General features: G+C 45.7%; 1 protein-coding gene across 1 annotated transcript; it reads left to right on the plus strand.

Annotated features, from left to right (window-relative positions):
• Positions 1–1153: 1153 nt before the first annotated feature.
• TIGIT (T cell immunoreceptor with Ig and ITIM domains) lies at positions 1154–18658 on the plus strand. The gene is made up of 4 exons (XM_027105185.1): positions 1154–1283; positions 2344–2673; positions 5040–5146; positions 16240–18658. Exons 1-4 carry the CDS (start codon positions 1220–1222, stop codon positions 16468–16470), a joined length of 732 nt encoding a protein of 243 aa, XP_026960986.1. The 5' UTR covers positions 1154–1219; the 3' UTR covers positions 16471–18658.
• Positions 18659–20370: the final 1712 nt, after the last annotated feature.

A 20370-nucleotide genomic window follows, 5' to 3' on the forward strand; every position in this document is an offset into this window, starting at 1 on the left:
TGGGAATAGGTAGTACCCAGGGAGGGGAGGAAACTGGTTTGAGATGGAGCGTTCTGCAGAAGAGGAGGAGGACAGGAGCCCGGAAAGTGTGGAATGCTCAGGGTGCTGGGCTGGAATGAGAGGCAGAGCACCAGGCTTCAGACGTTCCCCCGTTGGAGCAGCAGACTTTCAGGACATAACACCACGGGCCATGCCCAAGGCAGGTGAATGTGTACCCTCCACCTCCTCTCCCCAGGGTGTCGCTTCACCAGGGCAAGCTTTGACTTTGACAGCAGGGGTGGTGATTATCTACCCTCATATCTCCAGAGCCTAGTCTCGAGTCCAGTGCTTCTCAGGCACTCAGGGACTTTCAAAGGCATGAACTGAGAGAGGGAAGGTGAGAAGCAGGAAGGAAGGGTGGGTCAACAGTAGGACTTGATGATGAGCTGGAAGGTCCAGAAAAGTGTCAGCCAATCCCGATCCAGGGTCAGGCAACTGGGGCTCGCCCTTCTTTGCATCCCGGATTGTCACGGGGTCACAGTACGGGAGAAAACTCACTCTTCTCGTCTCCTCTGACTCTACTGGGTCAGAGAGACTGAGCCCGAATTCGACAGTGTCTCAGTCCAAATAAACAAGACAGAAGAAATTAGATTCAAGGAGACAGAATCCTAGTTCCTTCCCTCATTCAGGGGAAAGTTGCTCTGTTTGGCCAAGACTTTCGTCCCACTCATGTCTTGTTTCTGAATAAATGTCTTTTGTTCCCTCGATCATTAGACTTCAAGTGCAGTTCCTGGCCTTTAAGTGCACAAACTTAAGTTTCTCTTGTCATTGCACAGTCGGGGCAGCCCAGTGAACCCTGTCAGGATCAGGTTCTCCAGAATCTTGGGCATTACACAGATGTGCTTGAGCTCGTTAGAGAAAGGCTAATTTAAACAAAAAGTGCGTTGAGACAGAACTTAAAAACAATAGGTTGACTAATAGTAATCCAAAGACCAGTGTACCTCTAACCACATTTTTGTTTATTTTTAAATGTGTTTCCTTCATGGTCTTTCTTGTGGCTCACCCTGTGCAGCTTGTGCACTTGTCGTGAGTTTTACCTTCGATGTTGTTTTTGCTGAAGTTGGTTTTTCCGAGACCTTCTCTTCCTCAGAGGCTCAGTTTCACCCTGCCATCAGCACTCGGCCAGTTTCGCTGGCAGAAGAGGCCGCAGCTCCTTCCTGTCGGCCCCCTGGGCAGAAGCATGCAGTGGTGTCTCCTACTGCTCTGGGCCCAGGGGCTGAGGCAGACTCGCCTCCCTGCCTCAGGTACTGAAGTCTAGCCTGGGACTGGAAGGGGAGGGAGAGCGGGCGGAGGAAGGGGGAGGCTGGAGCCATTGTCTTATCCATCTGAGGGAAGGAAACACAGCTTTCAGAGCCCTGTGTCCCCTCGTTGAGAAACGGCTGTCTCTCTGAGAAGGAGATACAGTTCTGTACTAGGTGGCAGTTGAAGGACTTGGGGATGGGGGGTGCCAGAATGGCTGAACCAAGGAAGGAAGCAGGAGGACAGAAAGGGACTAGGGAGGAGGGATGATGAGTTTGCTGAGAGAAGTTCACTCCTGCGCCATCCTCCTTTCTTCTGTCCTTGCGGAAACTTCTAGAAAAACATTGTATTTCCGTAATGGAAAAACCCACACGAACTTTTTGGCCAACCCAACATGTTTCCTGTGGATTAAAAAATGTCTTCGTCACAGATTCCAGAGATCCTACTATCAGAGATTTAATTTATGTTAAATCTATTTCCTTCTATATTAAATAACATAAGCAAATATTTCTGAAGGGGGCAGAAATATTTAAAAACCGTAGTATAATTTTGTTTCCCTGTTGCTTTCTGAACCGTCTGGAGCCGGGGTGGAGGTCAGTGTCGAGGATGGTGGCTTTGCCTGGAGAAGCAGAGTTGTTCTCCAAGCCTCCTTTCCTTTGGATGTCGTGGCTTTCCTGAAAAATTTTCCGGGCACCCCAAATGGTTGTCAACCAAAAGAGCCAGGTTTTGTTTCAAAGGATAATGTGTCCAGCACAGAACTGGCTGCTGGAATTTACAATCAAGCAGAAGCGATGGCTGACAAGGGCTTATATTCTAGGTAGGGAGACAAGATAAGTGTGTGGAAATAATCAATGAGTTCATCAGGAAGGTAGATTCCCACAGAATATCCTAAGAGGGTGAAGTGCTATGTTGTGTAGTAATTACAGTCTGTATGGGGGAATGACAGGGCAGACTGGAGAGACTGTCACTGCAAAAATCAATTCTGGCCTAAAGCCGCCTCGGAATTTCTACGGGAAGGTTCAAGGCCAGCTGCTAAAAGTGCATGCTTTTTTTCCCCTTCCCTAGGAGCTGTGACAGGCAGAATAGTAACAACGGGGAACATTTCTGCAGAGGAAGGTGGCTCTGTCACCTTACAATGTCACCTCTCCTCCACTACTGCCAAAGTGACCCAGGTCAACTGGAAACAGCAGGACCACGTTCTGGCCATTCATCATGCCAGCCTGGGGTGGTACATCGACCCAGCCTTCACGGAGCGAATGGTCCCAGGCCCCAACCTGGGCCTCACCCTCCAGTCCCTGACCAGGAACGACACAGGAGAGTACATCTGCATCTATCACACCTACCCTGATGGCATTTACAAAGGGACAGTCTTTCTGGAAGTCCTACAAAGCTCAGGTATGCTCTCTGGAGCAGGGTGGCTGGTGACCGTCATCCTCTAGGGTAGAAAACGCATTCCTGCCCGATACTGCAGAGCGGGGCCTTCCAACCCTGGTTCACGTTCAGATCACCTGGGAGCTTTTGAATGGTACTGATGCTGGTACCCCATCCCGGACCAGTTCAGTCAGAGGGGCGGAGCAGGTTGTGCTAGGTTCTAAAAGCACCCCGATGATTCCAATGGGCAGCCAGGGTTGAGAACCACTGTTCGGGTAAAGGCACCTCTTACGTATATTTGTTAGGAAGACCAGTTGTTCAGGTCTTGTGAGAAAGGATCTCATTAATCAGTTTAGCATCGATCGTGCAGATTAGAATTAGCCACTAGGTTTATAAAGGATTAGAGCTCAGTGCTAAGTGTAAATGTACAATAATTTACATTTCTGTGGTACTTCATAGTTTCCAAAATGCTTTCACTTTCATTATCCACCTGGACACTTAAACCAGTTCTCTGGAGGGTGGGAAAGGGTTGTTATCATGGCTGAGGGACAGGATAGCAGAGTCATGATGGGCTCAGGCAGCCTGGGTCCAAATCCTGGTGTTCCTGTTGACCTCAGACAAAATTATTGGTCTTCTCTGTGCCTTGTTTTTCCCATCTGTGAAATGAGGAGAAGATGTAAGACCTCCTGAGGAGCTAACGTAGGATTGAATTACTTACTAAAAAAAAATGCCCTTAGAACAGTCCCTGGAACGTGACAAGCATGAATTAAGTATGTAAGTAAGCACGAACATAAGTATGAACACGATCCCCCGATTCCCATCTGACTGTGGGTGGAGGTGGAGGCTGAGGGTTGGCTGTTGCTCAGAGCGATACAGCTGATTTTAACACAGGTGTTCTGGTTCCACTCAACTACACTCTCGGAACTGCTATTTGCTGACATCAGTGGTGTTGGAGATTGTTTGAGTTAGCAAAATATGTGTAAACTGCGAAGATGAAAGGTTATTTTAAAGTTTCTTCTCAAGTGCTACTTCTTGAGGGCCCCTGGCATAGGCCAATGCAGCACGTGGGGAAGAGCCCCCATCCTTTTCTGGTTCTGTGGAGAGCCCTCTGCAGCCCCTCTGACCCTCTCCAACTTCGGTCTCCATCAGTCCTCTTTCCCTACCTGTGGCCAAGGCAGGAGACTGAGTCCTCAGAGCAGGAAGAATACATTCGGGGGAATTTGGGCTCCCCCCCAGCTACTGGTACCTCGTGGGTACTGGGGGTGCCGCCCTTGCCCTAAGTGATTACATGCTTTAGCCATCCTCCTGGCAATCTAAGCCCTTTGTTAGAAGGAAGAGCGGCCCGGCCTCTGCTACACCCTTCTCCTTTCAAGAATGCCCTGGACACCCGGGTTCTGCCCAAGTTCCTGGGAAGGAGGTGGGGATGGCATGAGGCAGCCTGGAAACCCTTCTACTTACAGTCCAGCACACATCCTGACAATAGTCCTGTTTCCCTCACACTCTCCTTGGGTCAAGCATCACTCATCTTTTCAAAACTCTCTTCTTAGCTTTTCCTCCTTGCATTTACATTTTACATCTTCATAGAACTTCACTTATTCATGCTTTAATTCATGTCATGAGTATTTATTAAGCACCTGTTAGGTGCCAGGTGCTGGCAAAACAGCAAAGGATAAAGCTCCGGAACCTTACTCCCTCCAGGGTCTCACAGCCGAGTTGGAGTAAGTGTTATAGGCTTAAGGTGAAAGGTTATATGCTTTTTTACTTCTTTGTACTTTAACGTTCTTTCAATTTTTTTTTTCATGTGTATTTATTTATTTATTTTGGCTGTGCCTGGTCTTAGTTGCGGCACGTGGGCTTCTTAGTTGCAGCATGCAGACTCTTAGTTGTGGCATGCATGTGGGATCTAGTTTCCCGACCAGGGGTCAAACCCGGGACCTCTGCGTTAGGAGCACAGAGTCTTACCCACTGGACCACCAGGGAAGTCCCTGTTGTTTTAATTTTTAATTAAACTTTTTTTATACTAGTATGATTATAAATATGAAGTTTAATAAAGAAAATAATCACCTTCTGGTTTTTTTCTGGATGTTATTTGTTTCACTTCAAGATTATGACTGAAATTGATTTTGTCAAAAAGAGAAAGGAGTGTTAAAATGGTCTGCACTGGTGTCAAGTGTGTGGGGTACACCCCTTGAGAGATCAGGCATTGATTTCATGACGGGCCTGGCAGATGCTCTGCTGTCCGAACAGATGGACTTGAAGACGCCAGTCCTGTGGTTAGAGAAAGGCCTGGCCAATTCCCATGCCCGTGCCCTGACGCTGAGGCTTCCCTTGTAATGGTTGCCCTTTGCTTCCGGCCTCTTCCCACTCACCTTTGTTTTGTCCTCTTCTAGTGGCTGAGCACAGCGCTGGGTTCCAGATCCCATTGCTTGGAGCCATGGCCACAGTGCTGGCAGTCATCGGCACAGCAGTCATTGTGGTGCTCACACTGGCCAGAAAGGTAATGACTCTGGCTGCATATCTCAGTCCTGGGCATCCCGTCTCTGCCATCCTGGTCCTTTCCTGTTGCCTGTCTAGAAGTGATCTCTCCCACTGTTCATTGTTCCTTCTTCACAGTCCTTGCTCTGCCTTTCAGTGGCATTGTTTATGCTCTTTTGCTGTCCCTTCCCTTGTCTGGGAGCTCCTGAAAGGTTGGATCCGTATCCTCCCCATCTTGCTGTGGCCTACAGTTCCTGGCTCCTGCTTGTCCCTTAAGCCACTCCTCTGAGAGTCTGATTTAGCCACTGTGATGTTGATGCGTCTTGGGCATCTACTCTGTGCCAGGGGTTTTTGAACATTAGCTCCTTTAATTTTAACAACCCTTCAGTAGTGCTGGGCTATCTAGCACTTCCACAGAATGAGAAATCAACACTCCAAAAATTTAGGGGTAAAAGGTACATGGCAAGATGAGTAGGTTGTAAATCCTCTGTTACTCTGGCTTAAGGGGTCACGTGGCTGAAAGAGTATTGGATGGGGAACTGGAAGTTTCTAATCTCAGCACTGAGTGTGTGATGATAGGGATGCTGTTTCATCTTCCAAGTCTCTGTTTCTTCATATATAAAATGGGGATGATGATTCTGCTCGCTCTGTATCACAGGGTTGTGATGAACAGGTGGCATATTGCACGTGAAAGCTTTGTAAACAGTGAAGAAATATATCCACATCCTTGTGTCGTAACTGGTAGTTAGTGATTAGAAAAGGCAAGAATTCCCACTCCTGTTTTGTCTGCCTTGTTGGGTCTTTTAAGCCATCCCAGGTTGCCTTAAGTTACTAAACAAACACTTCGGGGAACACAGGCCTGTGATTCCCAGCACTGTTTTCCACCTTGTTTCAGATCCTCTTCCCTAGTGCCTGACTCACTTTCCCTCCAACTCTGGTTCCCCTCCGTTAACAACTCAACTCTGCAGCCTTGCTTTGCTCTCTCTGGACTGGTACCTGGTGCTGTTATTCCTGATACCTGTGGGTTTACAGTTACCACTTTATTTTCTTCATATTTGTTTTGCCTGTTTCTTTCCCCAGTCTTTCTTGCTGCCTTTTGAATTAAGTACTTTTTATTATTAAAAAGATCTATTTAGTAGTTATGCATTTTTCTTTTCTTTTAGTGGTTACACTAGAGATTACAAAATAGATCCCTGATTTATTAAAGTCTAATATGTATTAGTACTTTCATCATTTCTTGGATTTTGCAAGAACCTTAGAACACATTAACCCTTTACCTACTTCCCCAACTTACTGCTATTATTGTCATGGATTTCAGTTCTCTATTTTAAACTCCAAGGAAATGATTTATTGTCTTATGAGCCAATATTCATTTAGATTTACCCTTTCTGTTGCCCTTCACTTCTTCCTGCATGTTCTATCTTATAACTAGGATAGTTTTCCTTCTGCTCAAAGGATATCCTTAGCATTTCCTTGTGGGCAGGCATGCTAGTGATGAATTATCTTGCTTTTTGTTCATCTGAAAATATCTTAATTTTTCCTTAATTTAAAAGTGATATATTTGTTTTGCTGGGTATAGAAGTCTATGTTGGCAGCTGTTTTCTTTCAACATGTGGAAAGTATTGCCCCATTGTCTCTGGATGCTCATATTTCTGTTCAGAAATTACATGAGAATCTTATTTTTGCTCCTTGGAAGATAATGTTTTTTTTTTTTTCTGGTTCTTTAGAAATTTTCTTTCTCTTTGGTTTTCAGCAATTATATGGTGATATAATTGGATATAGTCATCTTTGTATTTATTCTCTTTGGGGTTTGGAGTGCTTTTTGAATTTGTAGCTTGATATCTTTTGTCAGTTTTATATCATTCTTGGCTATTATTTCTTCATGTATTACTTCGTTGTCCTTGTTTTCCTCTCCTTATGGAATTCTAATCATGTGGTATTTTCAACATTTTCACTTTTTCCGACATCTCTTACCCTCTTTTCTGTATTTTCCATCTACTTGTCTCATCAAATGTTTTCTTTGGACATGCCTTCCAGTTTACTAAGTCTCTTCTTTGATGGACCTACTCTTCTGTTAAACTCATCCCTTAAGTTCTTAATTTCCATTATCATATTTTTCAGATCCAGGATTTCTATTTTGTTCTTTGTTTGGATAGTTTAAAGTCTGCCAAAATTCCCAATCTTGTTTTTAATTCTTTGAAAATGTTAATCATAGTTATTCTGAAATCTGTGCCTGATACTCCTATTAATTGGGTTCTCTATGGGTCTTTTAATATTCTCTCTTTTTGCTTGTTTTTTGGACCTATCTTATCTTTCCGACTATTTACTTTTCATTGAATGCTGTATTTCTACATGAAAACCTGTGACCATAATTTGAGGCTGTAGATAATATCATCTTCCTCTAAAGAAGATTCCTTTTTGCTTCCATCAGGTAACTAATCTTCAGGCAGTAGCATTCCCATCACCTTAATTAAATCAGTAGTGAGAGGATTTAAAGCTGGATTTAATTTCTGCTACTTCCTTACTTGTAGAGTGCAGTCCTTTGGGGTCCCAACTCAAAGCCTGTAGTGTTTGCCAGAGTCTCCCTTCCTCGGTGGCCTCTGAACTCTAAATTTTGTCCCTCCAGCTAGAAATTCTGTGTAGCTAATTTGCCTCTCAGCCATGACTTTCAGGCAATTTCTCTAGGAGAAAATCCATACCCTTCCCAACCCCACAATGCTCATCTCATCTCTCTGGGCTTCCTACTCCTGGATCTTGCTCCCCAGACCACAAATTTCTCACTGATTGGATAGATTTCTGATTAATACAGATAGATGTTTATAATATTTTGTTCAGTTTTTCTAGCTATTCTCCCTGGAAAGGTTGGCTCAAAGCAACATAGGCAATCATTGTTCTACCAGAAGCAGAACTCCTATTTCTTATGTTGTATTTCATATCTGCACTCAAAGGCTGACTTTTACAAGCAGAACATATTTACCCAGTCCACCCACTCTCTACCTTTGGCTATATTGGGTCAAGACCCCCAACTCGAGTTCTAGCCCCTCTGTACCTGATTCCTGAACAGCCGTTTAGCCTGAATGTGGCCAGGTCACTGCCAGTCCCAGAGAGGGAGGGATGTGGACAGATGTGTGTTCTTAGGCTCTGGTTCCATCTTGCTTGCTTATTGTGAGCTCTTGTCCTCTTTTTCCTTTTCTCCCTCTCTCAGAAATGGACCATCCTTTGACTTTCTCTTTTTTCTTACTTAACATCTATTTTACTATTTTACTCTTGTCACTCCTCTGAAGACCGAGAGCTACTTCCCTCTCCAGGCCTCAGAGTTGAGATGAATTACACAAACTAGAATTGCTTAATAAGAAAGTGCTATTGTAATGTTCCTCCACTTAGACCTCATGGTATTTTGCGTTTTAAACAGCCTTAATTCTATATCCCTGCCTAGGATAAAAAATTGTATATATTTTCCTAGTGTTAATTCTGCTTACGGAGTTACACTTCTGTGCACACTCATGTCTATTACCAGTGACTCATCTTGAACACTTAGCCTAATATCTTACATCTTAAATTCTCTTAGTTTTCTGTGTAGATAAACTCAGTTTGCTTTCTGTAACCTACCATCAATAACTAGGGTACTGATGTAAAAATAACACGTTCCATTTGACACATGTTCTGTCTTCAGTCAGATCTACAAATGAAGAGAGCCCAGGAACACTCACTCTAACCTTATTTTACTGAGAACAGATTGGAGTGAGGATGGGAAAAGGTATTTTGGTAGCAAAACTAAAGTCTTGTTCCCCTCTGAGTTACAAATTGGCCAGGTGTCCCCCAGTCACTGGTCTAACAGTGCTCCAGGCACCTGTTGGACCTTGTTAATTTGGTCTAGAGGAAGTGAAAGAGATTCTCCAAATGGTAGGAAAGCTCATGTGATAGGTGAAAGTTACATAAAATCTAATACCAGAAGATGACTGCCTGGTCCACCAACTTGCCTACAAAAATCTATTGTCCTATGGTTCAAACCCTCACTTCCAGGTTTACGAAACAAACACTGAGATTGCTGACCTACCTGGTTCACAGAGATGTGGCCATTTATTCCTTGTCATTCAACAGACATCATGGAACAGAGTACTGGGGATCCAGCAGTGGCTGAGATGTGGCTAGTGCTATCGAGGAAGTCAATGACTTATAGTATTTTCATTTATGTCTTGGCTATCACAGTAGACAGGTTTAGTAAATGAAACCTCTAGGGGAAGATGAGGGAAAGAGAAGTGATTGACTAGAGGGGAGAGGTGAAGAGAATGATGATTGATCTCTGAGCTGGGCAGGGAGCTGTTATGGTGGTTGGTGAACAAATGTCGTCTGCTGTCACCAGAGCTCTGCAGCTCTGGCATGGACATATGGAAAGCTCTTTAGAAGCAGCAGAACACATTTTCCTGTTAAGGATTAAGACTGGTTCATTTCCAGGCCAGTATCCCAGACCAACTTTGGTCATCTTTGTATAAGGGAAAGGGGAAAAGGTGAAAAGAGAGAGTCCAGTAGCTATTAAGTTCTGTGGCTCCCCTTCTAAAATGTTTTATTCATCAGCCCCCTCTTTGACATGTCCATTGCTTCCTGTCTAAACTAGTTCCTCTCTGTTTTTTCATGTGCTTTGGCTATAGTTTCCAGTCTTCTCTCTCTCTTTGCTTAAATGCATTTTATACCTGTATTATTCAAGGTCCATCAGGGAACACATAGTATTCTCAGCATGAGTAGTTTGAGGATAGTTTAATAAGGAGATTTACAAAGGACTGGGAAGCATATAAGGAAACCATAAGCGGGAGTGTAGGAGTGTGTTGTTACCAACCCTAGTTCTTTAGGGGAAAGGAGAGAGGATGATTACTGGAACCTGGGAGGGAGGATGATGAATAGGACCTGAAAAGAGACAGTTGTGTGGAGGGACCACTTTGAGAAGTACTGTAATCTTTGATTGAAGGCCACAGCCAGTCCAAGTCCACCCTGCAGAGAGAATGCCAGGAGAACACAGGAGAATATATACCCTCACCTCGCACTCTTTCCCTCCATTCTCCTATTGTTGCTTTGCATTGGCTGAACCCAAACTCAAGCCAGAGGACAAGGGAACTCACTGATTCAGTACGCATAGTTCAGTCTTCTCTGGGCACAGAAGAGGGTGCAGAAGGTTGGAGAGTGACGTTGAGGGGTGAACAGACAGTATCCAAGCCAGTACTATTATAGACCTGGAAATGGGCAAGAAATCTTGACTTTCCATGCTTCCGTCTACTCTCATGTATCCTTGATCTTTTGATTATACATTTAAGCAATACCCTTGTTGGCTGTCCATCTATATTTCTCCTAGGAACACACTGGGCTTTATTAGCCATCTTACTATCCCTGTGGGCCAGGCTTCCTTGGCTGCCATTGCAGTAGTTACATCCACCTTGTTTCTTAAGTGCTGCCATCTGTCCCTATATTATTTTGGCATCTCCTCATCCCTCTTTCTACTGGGGATCCAGTTCTATAAAAGCATTGCCTACTTCAGCTCCAGCCTATAGATGAGAGACATCTCTGAGCCCCTCAATGACGCTGGTGCTCCCCTAACTAGCACATTCCTTTCCACCTCAGCAAAAGGGTGTCTTCTGGATCTTCCCAAGAAACATAATCAGCTGTTGGATTTAAAAAATTACTTAGTACAGGAATTGGCGAAGTTTCTTTGTAAAGGGCCAGGACCTTTTAGCTTTTGTGGGCCTTACGGTCTCTGTTGCAAAAATTCAGCTCTGCCATTGCACTGTGAAAGCATCACAGACAATATGTAAATGAGTGAGTGCGGCTGTGTTTCAATAAGTCTTTATTTATAAACACTGAAATTTGAATTTCATATAATTTTCATGTTTAATAAAGTACTGTTCTCTTGAATTTTTTTTCAATCACTTAAAAATATAAAATCCACTTTTAGCTCGTGAGCAGTACAAAAATCTGTGGTACCCCAGATTTGACCCATGGGCCTTAGCTTCCCAATCCCTGATTTAGTAGACTGTATTGGGAAAAACTCTGTTTGTCTGTCTTTTCCTCTTCTCTACTCTTAGCACTGCACAGAACACTTCTGACACCAGATGTGTGGGTTTACTGCCACACTGACCAATTCTCCTACACCCCCTGAGTGTCCTACAGTCAGTCCAGTTCTGACACTATCTGCTTGGAGTTAACATCAGGTTAGGGGCTCAGTCCTCCAAGACTGCCCTCCTTCAGATGCCAATTGCAAGTCCCAGGTTGTCACCTGTACCTTTGACTGACGGGCTGTATATTGAGGTTCCTATAACCCTCTCCTCGGATTCGATAATTTGCTAAGACAACTCACAGAACTCAGGGGAACACTTACTTACATGTACCTGCTTATTATATAATAAAGAATTTGATAAAGGATACAGATGAATACCCACATGAAGGAAATACATAGGGTGAGGTCTCGAAGGGTCCTGAGCACAGGTGCTTCTCTCCCCCAGGTGCTGGGTGTGCCGCCCTCCCAGCATGTAGATATATTCATCAACTCCAAATCTCATACTTCTGGGATTTTTATGGAGACTTCATCGCTCAGGCATGATTGGTTATTAACTCATTTTCCAGCCCCCTCCACTCTCTGGAGGATAGGGAGTAGGGCTGGCGGTTCCAAGCTTCTCATCATGGCTTGGTCGTTCTGGTAACCAGCCTCCATTCTGGAGCCCAGCAAAAGTCGCCTCATTGGAACAAAAGACACCCCTGTCACCCAGGATATTCCAAGGGATTTAAGAGCCCTGTGTATGACATTCCTATCACTCAGAATATTTTAGGAGTTTAGGGAGCTCTGTGTCAGGAACTGGGGTTAATAGAGACCAAATATTAGCAGGAACTGGGGGTAGAGACAAATATATGCTTCTTACTATTTCACATGGGTCTATGATAACATCTCCAATTCTCTGAGCATTTTGTTTCTTTCTTCCCTAGTTTTCCAAAGCACCGTTGGCATCTCTGTTGACAGCTGTGTCCCGAGGCCTTGTGAGGGTGTTAGATCTTGAGCCATGGGATGTGTCCTAATATTGACAAATGATGTGTCCCTCATCCAGTCTTAAGTTCTACTCACCCAGCCCTGATCCACTCCCCTCAGGATTCACTCCCAAACATACTCTCCCAGTTCCACCAGTATGTGTTAGCTCCTTTTGTTACAACCTCTCTCCTCCCTCAGCATGCCCAGGATTCCCTCAGTTAGTGTAGGTTGAGATTTTTGCTAATTATGGGCCAATGGCCAATAGGGGAGGGGAGGCAGGTCCTGACAGGACCCATCTTCCATCCCGGGGAAGGGGGTCACCTCTGCAGCTCCAGATGATGCAAGAGAAGCTGGTGGTTCAAGGCTCCCAAGTGCATCTACCAAGAGATCCTCCTCCCAATGCACAGAAATGCCTCCATTCCCGCCCAGACCCTGATTTTGGTGGAGTCTTGCCCAGGCTTAGAATTCAGCCATCTTTGAAGTTCTGTCGCCCTTATAGGTAGGTTCTCTGCCTGCTCTTCAGTGTTGGAGGTGAGCGTTTGTTTAAATGTTGCCAAGGAAGAGGAGCTTTGATTCTCACACTTTGCTTTCAGTTGCTGGTAGATCTGTCATGTTCTCGTCTCAGTCCAACAGCAGAATTTAGTAAAAGCCACCCAATCCCACAGTCCTAACCAGGACTGTCTGCTCTATACTTCTCAAATGTCAGAGCTGTTGCACCAGTTCATAACCCCCTTCCCTTTGTGTCTCTTCCCATTTCACCACCAGTGGTGGGGTCTGTATTCCCATCCAGCTGGTGAGGGATTCCCCTCCACAATCCCATCCTAGAGTCTGCCTTCTTTAGATTTGTTCCCAGACATGGAGCCTGGCATGGGAATTCCGGTGAGAGTGACTTATTGGGCTGGGCTCTCAGATGAAGAGTGGTGAAGGAAGCAAGGTAGGGCTAAGGGATGTGGTTTTGGGGGGAGATGTGGTTGAAGCAGATTTGGTCACACCTTGAGGAGGGGGCCAGCCTTTTGAAAACCCACCTCAGCCAGTTGTTGACTGTTGGCTGCTCACCAGGAAAGGTCCAAGAGCAATTCTCCAGAGAAGGGGCAGCTGTGAGCCACTCATAGCCTAGATTCCCAGTGTCTGGGGAAGGGAGGCACTGGTCAGGTGGTGAGGCGATCTGAGCAGGGCACCAACAGTATTCCCTACAGACCCTGAGAGCCAGTAGGTTGAATTATTTAGGAGTTTGGCGTTTGGAATCAGACAGACCTAGGGCTTGGATCCTGGCTCTACCACTTGAGTAGCTGGGCCACCTAACTTTGCTGACCCTCACCTTCTTCATCTGTAAAATGGGAACAATTATGGTATTGCCCTGTTAGGGTTGTAGAAAAACTCGAGTCATGTAATTCACATAAGGCCCCTGGCATTTTTCCTGGCATGTATGAATAACCATTATTTCTTAAGTTCTTATAATTATTATAAAATTTATTTACTGTAGCACCTCATGATACCTGGTGCTCAATAAATTAGTTATATTGCATAGATTGATTTGACTAAATGAATGAATGTTATTTGCTAAGCTACTATTGGGAAAAGTGCACCCAGGGGACCTTCTGTGAGGGCAAGGAGAGATGGGTGTGTCCAGCTGCAGGACAGTGACTGCCAACTGTCTGTTCTCACGTTCTCCAAGAGGGTAACATTTGTCCTGCAAATCTCCACAGTTGCTATCGTCATAGCTTCGTTTGGTCTTTTAGAACAACATCAATGCCTTAATTCCAGACTTGTTTTTTACACTGATTACAATGACAGGGTTCCCTATGCAGGAGGGAATGAAAACAGAACAGCTGAGAGACCCAGCTCAGGCATATTTACATTTCCCAGAGGATGTTTGGAAGACAAAATAGTCCTAAGATTCAAAGGCAAGGGTAGGCAGTCTAAGAATGGGAACGAGAACACACCAACACAAAAAGCCACAATCAGCTCTCTGAGAAAGAATCGGGTATCTGTATTTTTTAAATGGATAGGGTTGCGTCAAGGGATGTAGGGCTTCCTTGAAGCCAAGAATCAGCTTGACCTACGATAACAACCCTTTCCTTCACACCTACAGTAAGGCGCAGCCACTTCTACTGAAAAGCAATGAATGAAACAGTCCGTGGGCCCCAGCTCCTCAGGGCCCGCAGTGAGGCCGCACCTGTAACTTCCGATATGTGTTCAAGGCGCCCATCCATGCTGCCCACCCTCCCGCTCAGCCTCTCTGCATCTATTTATGTCCTGCAGAGCTTGACACTAGCCAATGAGGATGGTGCTGTTTCCTATCCTGGAAGCAGTGGGGCGGGCAGAATGCAATTTGGTTTGTGTTTGTTGTTATTTTCCAAGCCTGTGTGTGGTGGCTCTTTGTGAGTCTGTCATTTGGACCTCCAGTGGGGCTAGGTGACCGGCTTTAGAGCAGTATCCACGAAGGCCGAGAGGATGTCACCTTTGCATTGCACGCCATCAGGCATGTCTCCTGCCATCCCGCCTGTGCCTGCTGCTCTGATTTTCTTGCCTGTAAAGCACAACCCTCACCTATGATGCTGTCATATGGACGTGATGGCTGATTTCACATCCTTGATTTTCCCAGACAGGTTTCACGGTCTATCCTCTTGTCTCATAAGTGTAAATGTACTTGTCCGACCATGAGTCCATATTTTGCTTTGGAAAATCCCGTTTATTTAGATTTGGGGCCAGGTGGGGGGGAGCGAGCAAGGAAAAGAGAGAGAGAGAGTGAGTTTGTGTGTGTTTGTGTGCATTTCAGTCCTAAGACCTATACTGAGCATCTGTTATGAACTCCGAGGTTACCAAGAGGAATACAGCACAGATCCTCCCCTCAGGGGAGCTCACAGTTTGGGGCCTGAAGAGACAGAAGGGTAAACAACTTCCAGGCAGCAATGAATGTTACAACAGAGAACCCCCCGGGACCGTAGTGGAACACACAGGAAGGATGTTACTCTCCCGGAAGATCAGAGGCGTCTTCTTGGACAACGTGCTGTAGAACCGGGTCTGGAGGAGTGAGCAGACAGCTTTGCAGGGAACTGTGGTGAATGGACAGTGGGAGGAGAGGCAGGAAACAGTGCATGGCATTCGAGACACTGCAAGATGAGAGGCAGCTTGGCTGAGAAGAGCATCGTCTGGAATCCCACAAACCCAAGTCAGAACTGGGACTTCACCTGTCTGAACCTATCGGCTCACTCACAAGTAGAAACGTCGATGGGGTTGTGCTGAGATGCCATAAAGAAGCTAGCCCGCTTGGTGCTCATAGCAGATTCTCAATCAACGGTGCCTCTCTGGCATCCAGGCCCTATACCGGGAGTTGGGCTGTTGGTTGGGGAAGCACTGCAGCAAATGAAGCTGGAAAAGTGAGTGTGGCCATATCGCAAAAGGCATTTTGAGGGGGCATCACACACAGTCTGCTGTGGGGCGTAAAGCGAAACTACATGTGGCGTATGGGCTTGCTGTGGGTGGAGTCACAGGGCGGGTCTGGAGCTCAGGGCGGAAGCCTGGGCTGGTTTGGAAAGGGATCTGGGGATCCCTAGAGGACAGAGGGTGGTTGCAGATGTACATAAGGATGAAGTGTCGAGTGTTCTGCACAGAGGAAGAGAGAGTACCGGGCGCGAGAAAGCAGAGACCGAAACCCCGAGGAACTTCTTTACCTGGGGAGCTGAAGTGTCGGCGGCAAGAAGAGCAGGCCTGGCCGCGGAGGAGGAGAAGCGGGGAGAGTGATGGCACAGGGCCCAGGGAAGGAGAACATCTCAAAGACGAAGCGGTCAGCGGCGTCAGAGGCAGCGAGAAGGAGTAAGAGAGAGCTGGGACTGGAAGCCGCCTGCCCAGGCTCAGGAGCGCGTGGGCCGCCGTGCGCGTGTAGCCCGGAGCCTTTCCGGGGCGCCGTTAGTGCTGAAGTCTACGGTGAAGAGGCTGAGAAATTAAGGGTTAAGGAACTGCTGTGGATAAGAACACAACTTGTGTGTGTGTGTGTGTGTGTGTGTGTGTAAGAAAGGAAGAGATCATTATAACTATGGATCATTTGGGGAGTAACTTTTAAATGACATCCCCACATACTCACTTTGTAGTTTTTTTGTTTTTGGAAGAAATCTCTCAGAATCCGTTCTGCGGAAGGTGGTCTCGGGAGGAGGCTGTCTGAACAGGAGGAGTGGAGGCCCGGCGTCCCGTCCTCCCCGGGCAGCTGTGTGCGTGCGGACGCCGGCCTCTGCGGGGAGCAGCCGGGAGAGGACCGCGCAGAGCCCGAGCCGCACGACTACTTCAACGTCTTGAGTTACAGAAGCCTCGCGAGCTTCAGCTTCCCCGCCGAGGAGGGCTAGCTCCCGGGGGCATCCTCTGGGAGACACAGTCCTGCCTGTGCTATCACAGATGGACGTATTGGCGTCTGCCCGTCACGGGTGTGTGTGTGTGTGTGTGTGTGTGTGTGTGCGCGCGCGTGTGTGTATGCATGTGGACGTCTGCACACGCGTGTGTGCGGGTGTGTTCGGTTGAGTGAATGTATGTCATCCTCCTCCGTGTCTGCATTCCCTGTACCCTTCCCTTCTGTTCCATCTTGGCAGATCCCGGGGAGGAGCCTGTATCTTGATTACCAAGGCAAAGTTAGAAAACCAAACAAACACTTGACCTGGTTTCGAATCTGACAGTTGGAACAGATCCTGTGGCTGCGATCTGCATTCCCCCTAAAAGCATTGGGCAGCGTTCAGGGCTACAAGATTCTGTGGTGGATTTCGGGGATGGGGTGACTGCAGAGGCACCTCGTCTCATTTGCCACTGTCGTCTGCGTCAACGTTCACACACCCAAGGCGTTTTAGGACTAAGGCATGCTACCAGCTTGTATGCGGAGATTGGAGGATGACTAAACCATTGACTCGGGTCCCAGCCCTTTGAGAACTTACAGTTCAGTGGGGAGACAACATTTACATTAAAAAGTAGTGAGGAGATAAGGGTCCAAGACACAGGCCTTTGGGAAGACATGTCAGGTGAGGGTGAGATGGTCAGGATGAGCTCATCTGTGGGGAAGTGGCCTGAGAGGATGTAGGGAACAGTGAGGCTGGGCTGGGAGAGCAGGATTTTTGTCCAGGGAATTCATAGATTCTAAAGTTGGGAGCTGAAAGTCCCACATGGAAGACCCTGGCATCAAGGGAGCCAGCAAGACTTCACATTCTATTCTCTGGGCAGACTTTCAAATCTCCTTTTGCTTGATGTACGCAGAAGCTAGTGATGATCTGATATAGAGGATTGTAGGCTCTTCCAGTCACGTGCGTTGGGGAAGCCCACAGAAATGGTGTGTGTCTACTGCAGGAGCTGTAGTTCAGCCCTTGGGCCGAGATCCACCTCTTCTCTATCAATCTGCCATTGAGCCTTTGAAGAAAGAATCTGTTTCCCACCGAAAGGAAAATCTGGATTTTAAAATAGGGACTCTTCACAGGAAAACAAAGGAGGGTGATGGAAGTTTTAAAAAATGAGCACCTCAAACTAGCTGCCTGGAACCCTTAAATTCACACCCTAGCTCTTTGTGCTGGGGTTAGAGTGGCATCTGAGCTGCTCATTTCTGTTTAGCGGGCCTTCAGGCTTTATCCTCCCACCACCTCTCTTAGAAGAATGAGGGAGGTTGGGTTTATAGGAGACTGATTTTCTTTCATGGGCACAGGAACTGAGAGAAAATGTGAAGCAAGACTGTCCTTTACCAATGGTTAAAATGGAACATTGCCCTGCTTCCTGAGAATTAGGCTGATTGAGTGAGGAGACAATTCAACTGCTACTCCTCCTTGCATTTTGATTTTGATTTTTCTCAGTTCTCTACCAACAGGTATGTAGTCAGGAGCCATGAGCTGAAATCTGTCCAGAGTGCCAAGTCCTTTGGAAGAAAGATAGATACCTGTAAAAATGCTGTTATTTGCCATGGCAGTTCACAGCATTTTTATTGCAAAACTAGTGCAGATTGGTTGGGAGTAGAAGACAATTCACAGTTCACAAATGAGCTAACATATCATGACAAAAAGGGAGTGGTGGTTTGATTTGGAAAAGGTGGACATTGGACTGAGGCTGGACTGACAGTTGGGTGTTATTTAACATGATTATGGTAACAGGGAAACATTTACAGATGCCATTTGGATGGTGCTAAAAATACAAAGGAGCCCATAGATGTTGTAAATGGGACAGGTTACTAAAATGAGATTGAATTAGACAGAAAATAAATTTGAAAGTGAAATTCATTGAACCAGATTTTCCTTGGAGACCTGAGAAGACAATCCCCTAAAAGCCAGAATCCTGGAGACATGCCTGTCCAGTACGGCAGCCACTTTCCACATGTGGCTCTCACGTGGGATGTGGTTAGTCCTATTGAGATGAGCTGTGCTAGAAGTAGAAAATACATGCCAGATTTTGAAGACTTAGTGTGAATAATAAGAATGTAAACTGTCACATGAGTAATTGAAAAAATATTGATTACATGTTGAAATTATATTTTGTATATTTGTGTTAAATAAAATATATTATTAAAATTAATTTCACCTGTTTCTTTTTACGTTCTTAATGTGGCTACTGGAAAATCTAAACTTGCCTCTGTGGCTCCCATTGTATTTGTGTTAGACCACGCAGCTGTAGACTCTAAACCCAGCCAAGGTGGTACTGGGGGAGGGTGTCTATCACTGACTGGTGGGCTCTGTCTCTCTCTCATTCAACACAGGGCTTGAGGAGTCTTTTCCCTCTTATTATGTCTTTTGAGAAGTATAAGGAAGGATCACAGGAGAGATTGAGGTGGGAGACCACTAAGTGTAGACAGGAAGAGCTCCTAAACTCTCCTGGATCCCCTCTTAGATTCCATGATAGGGGGAAGGGAGAATAAATGAATCAATAAATGTGAGTTCGAAGAAAAATACATTTACTGACTCCCTACCCCTTATTACTCCACATTCTAAGCCTGGGCATATAGAGTCTGATCTGTAACCCAAAGAATTATACTGAACAAATAAGAGAGATTATGAGTCATGGAGCTTTGAGGTAGATGATCTTCATGAGTGGCTAGAACCTTCCCATGCAATTTTATTTCATGACTTGCTCCTTCTCAGCCTGCGGTCCCCTGGAAATGAACCATCACGGACTCAGGTTTATACAGATTCCATCAGTGCTGGGCTGGACAGGCAGGGTGGCTGTGTGTGCTGCACATGAATGGCAGCGTTCTGGTGGGCTCACCAAACCCCACCAAAGGAGGGAGTCAGCAGCATGGCTGTAGCTGCCAGCTGTGAAGTGTGAGTGTTTTGTTCCATCTTCTGGTTCTTTCTAGGCCTGCAAAACTGCAGTAATCTCCCACATCCACTCCGAGCACACCTGCCCAGAGGCCCAGGAGAGCCTTATGCATGTAAGAGCCTGAGTTTTCTGGAAGTCAGAATTATATACTTTGATGCTTGAGAGAATTTTGTTGTTGTTGTTGTTGTTGCATAAGTTAGAGTCTAGGACAATACTATCCGATAGAACTTTCTCTGATGATGGAAATCCTCTATACCTGTGCTCTCCAACATGGCAGCCCCTAGCCACACGTGACTATTGGCACTTGAAATGTGGCTAATGTGACTAAGGAACTTTAAATTTTATTTAATTTTGATTAACTTAAAAGTAATGTAAATAGCAACATGTGACTGGTGGCTAGTATATTAGATATCACGATTCTAGTAATTGCCTTGCATGTGGAACAAACACAGAGATGAGTGTCTATAAGCCATTGGATGGATCTGCAGATGTTATGCATTTGAAAGGGCTACCACCAGGAAGAAACATGGAGGTGTTCTTCTGTTCTCTTCTGTCCTCCTTTGATCGAGACAAGCATGACACCAAAAGCAAGCTGTGCATTTACTTATTTCAGACTCTTCCCCAAAGGTATCTGTGGTAGCTAAGTGGTTCATATAAACAGGGCAAGAACTGACAAGAAGTTTGCAACTCACAGGTGTTACGCAGGAATAGACTTGCATCACAAGACTTGCCTTGGCCAACAGTCATCCTGACTTCATGTCAGAAGGTTGTTAAGAACATCGCCTCTGCCACTGAAAGTCTAGTTGATTTTATAGAGGTCAAAAGAGCAGTAGCTGTGGTGTCGTGGATTGGGAGTCAGAATACTTGTCCAAGTGCTGAGTACTGCTAGTTAGCCTCATGACATTGGATGAGCCACTTAACCTCTTGATCCTCATTACAAATGTTTCCTTATTTGTAAAATGGTAATAATA

The sequence above is a fragment of the Aethalodelphis obliquidens genome, unplaced genomic scaffold (genome assembly GCF_003676395.1).
Source record: "Aethalodelphis obliquidens isolate GAN/ISIS:26980383/991018 unplaced genomic scaffold, ASM367639v1 scaffold1, whole genome shotgun sequence".
In the NCBI taxonomy this organism is placed as follows: domain Eukaryota; kingdom Metazoa; phylum Chordata; class Mammalia; order Artiodactyla; family Delphinidae; genus Aethalodelphis; species Aethalodelphis obliquidens.

Bases quoted from the DNA above. Each gene is read 5' to 3' on its own strand.
- TIGIT (XM_027105185.1), top strand. From the start codon at position 1,220: ATGCAGTGGTGTCTCCTACTGCTCTGGGCCCAGGGGCTGAGGCAGACT. The intron at 2,674-5,039 runs GTATGCTCTCTG...GTCCTCTTCTAG, and splicing joins GGAAGTCCTACAAAGCTCAG to TGGCTGAGCACAGCGCTGGG. The intron at 5,147-16,239 runs GTAATGACTCTG...TGTTTTTGGAAG, and splicing joins TGCTCACACTGGCCAGAAAG to AAATCTCTCAGAATCCGTTC.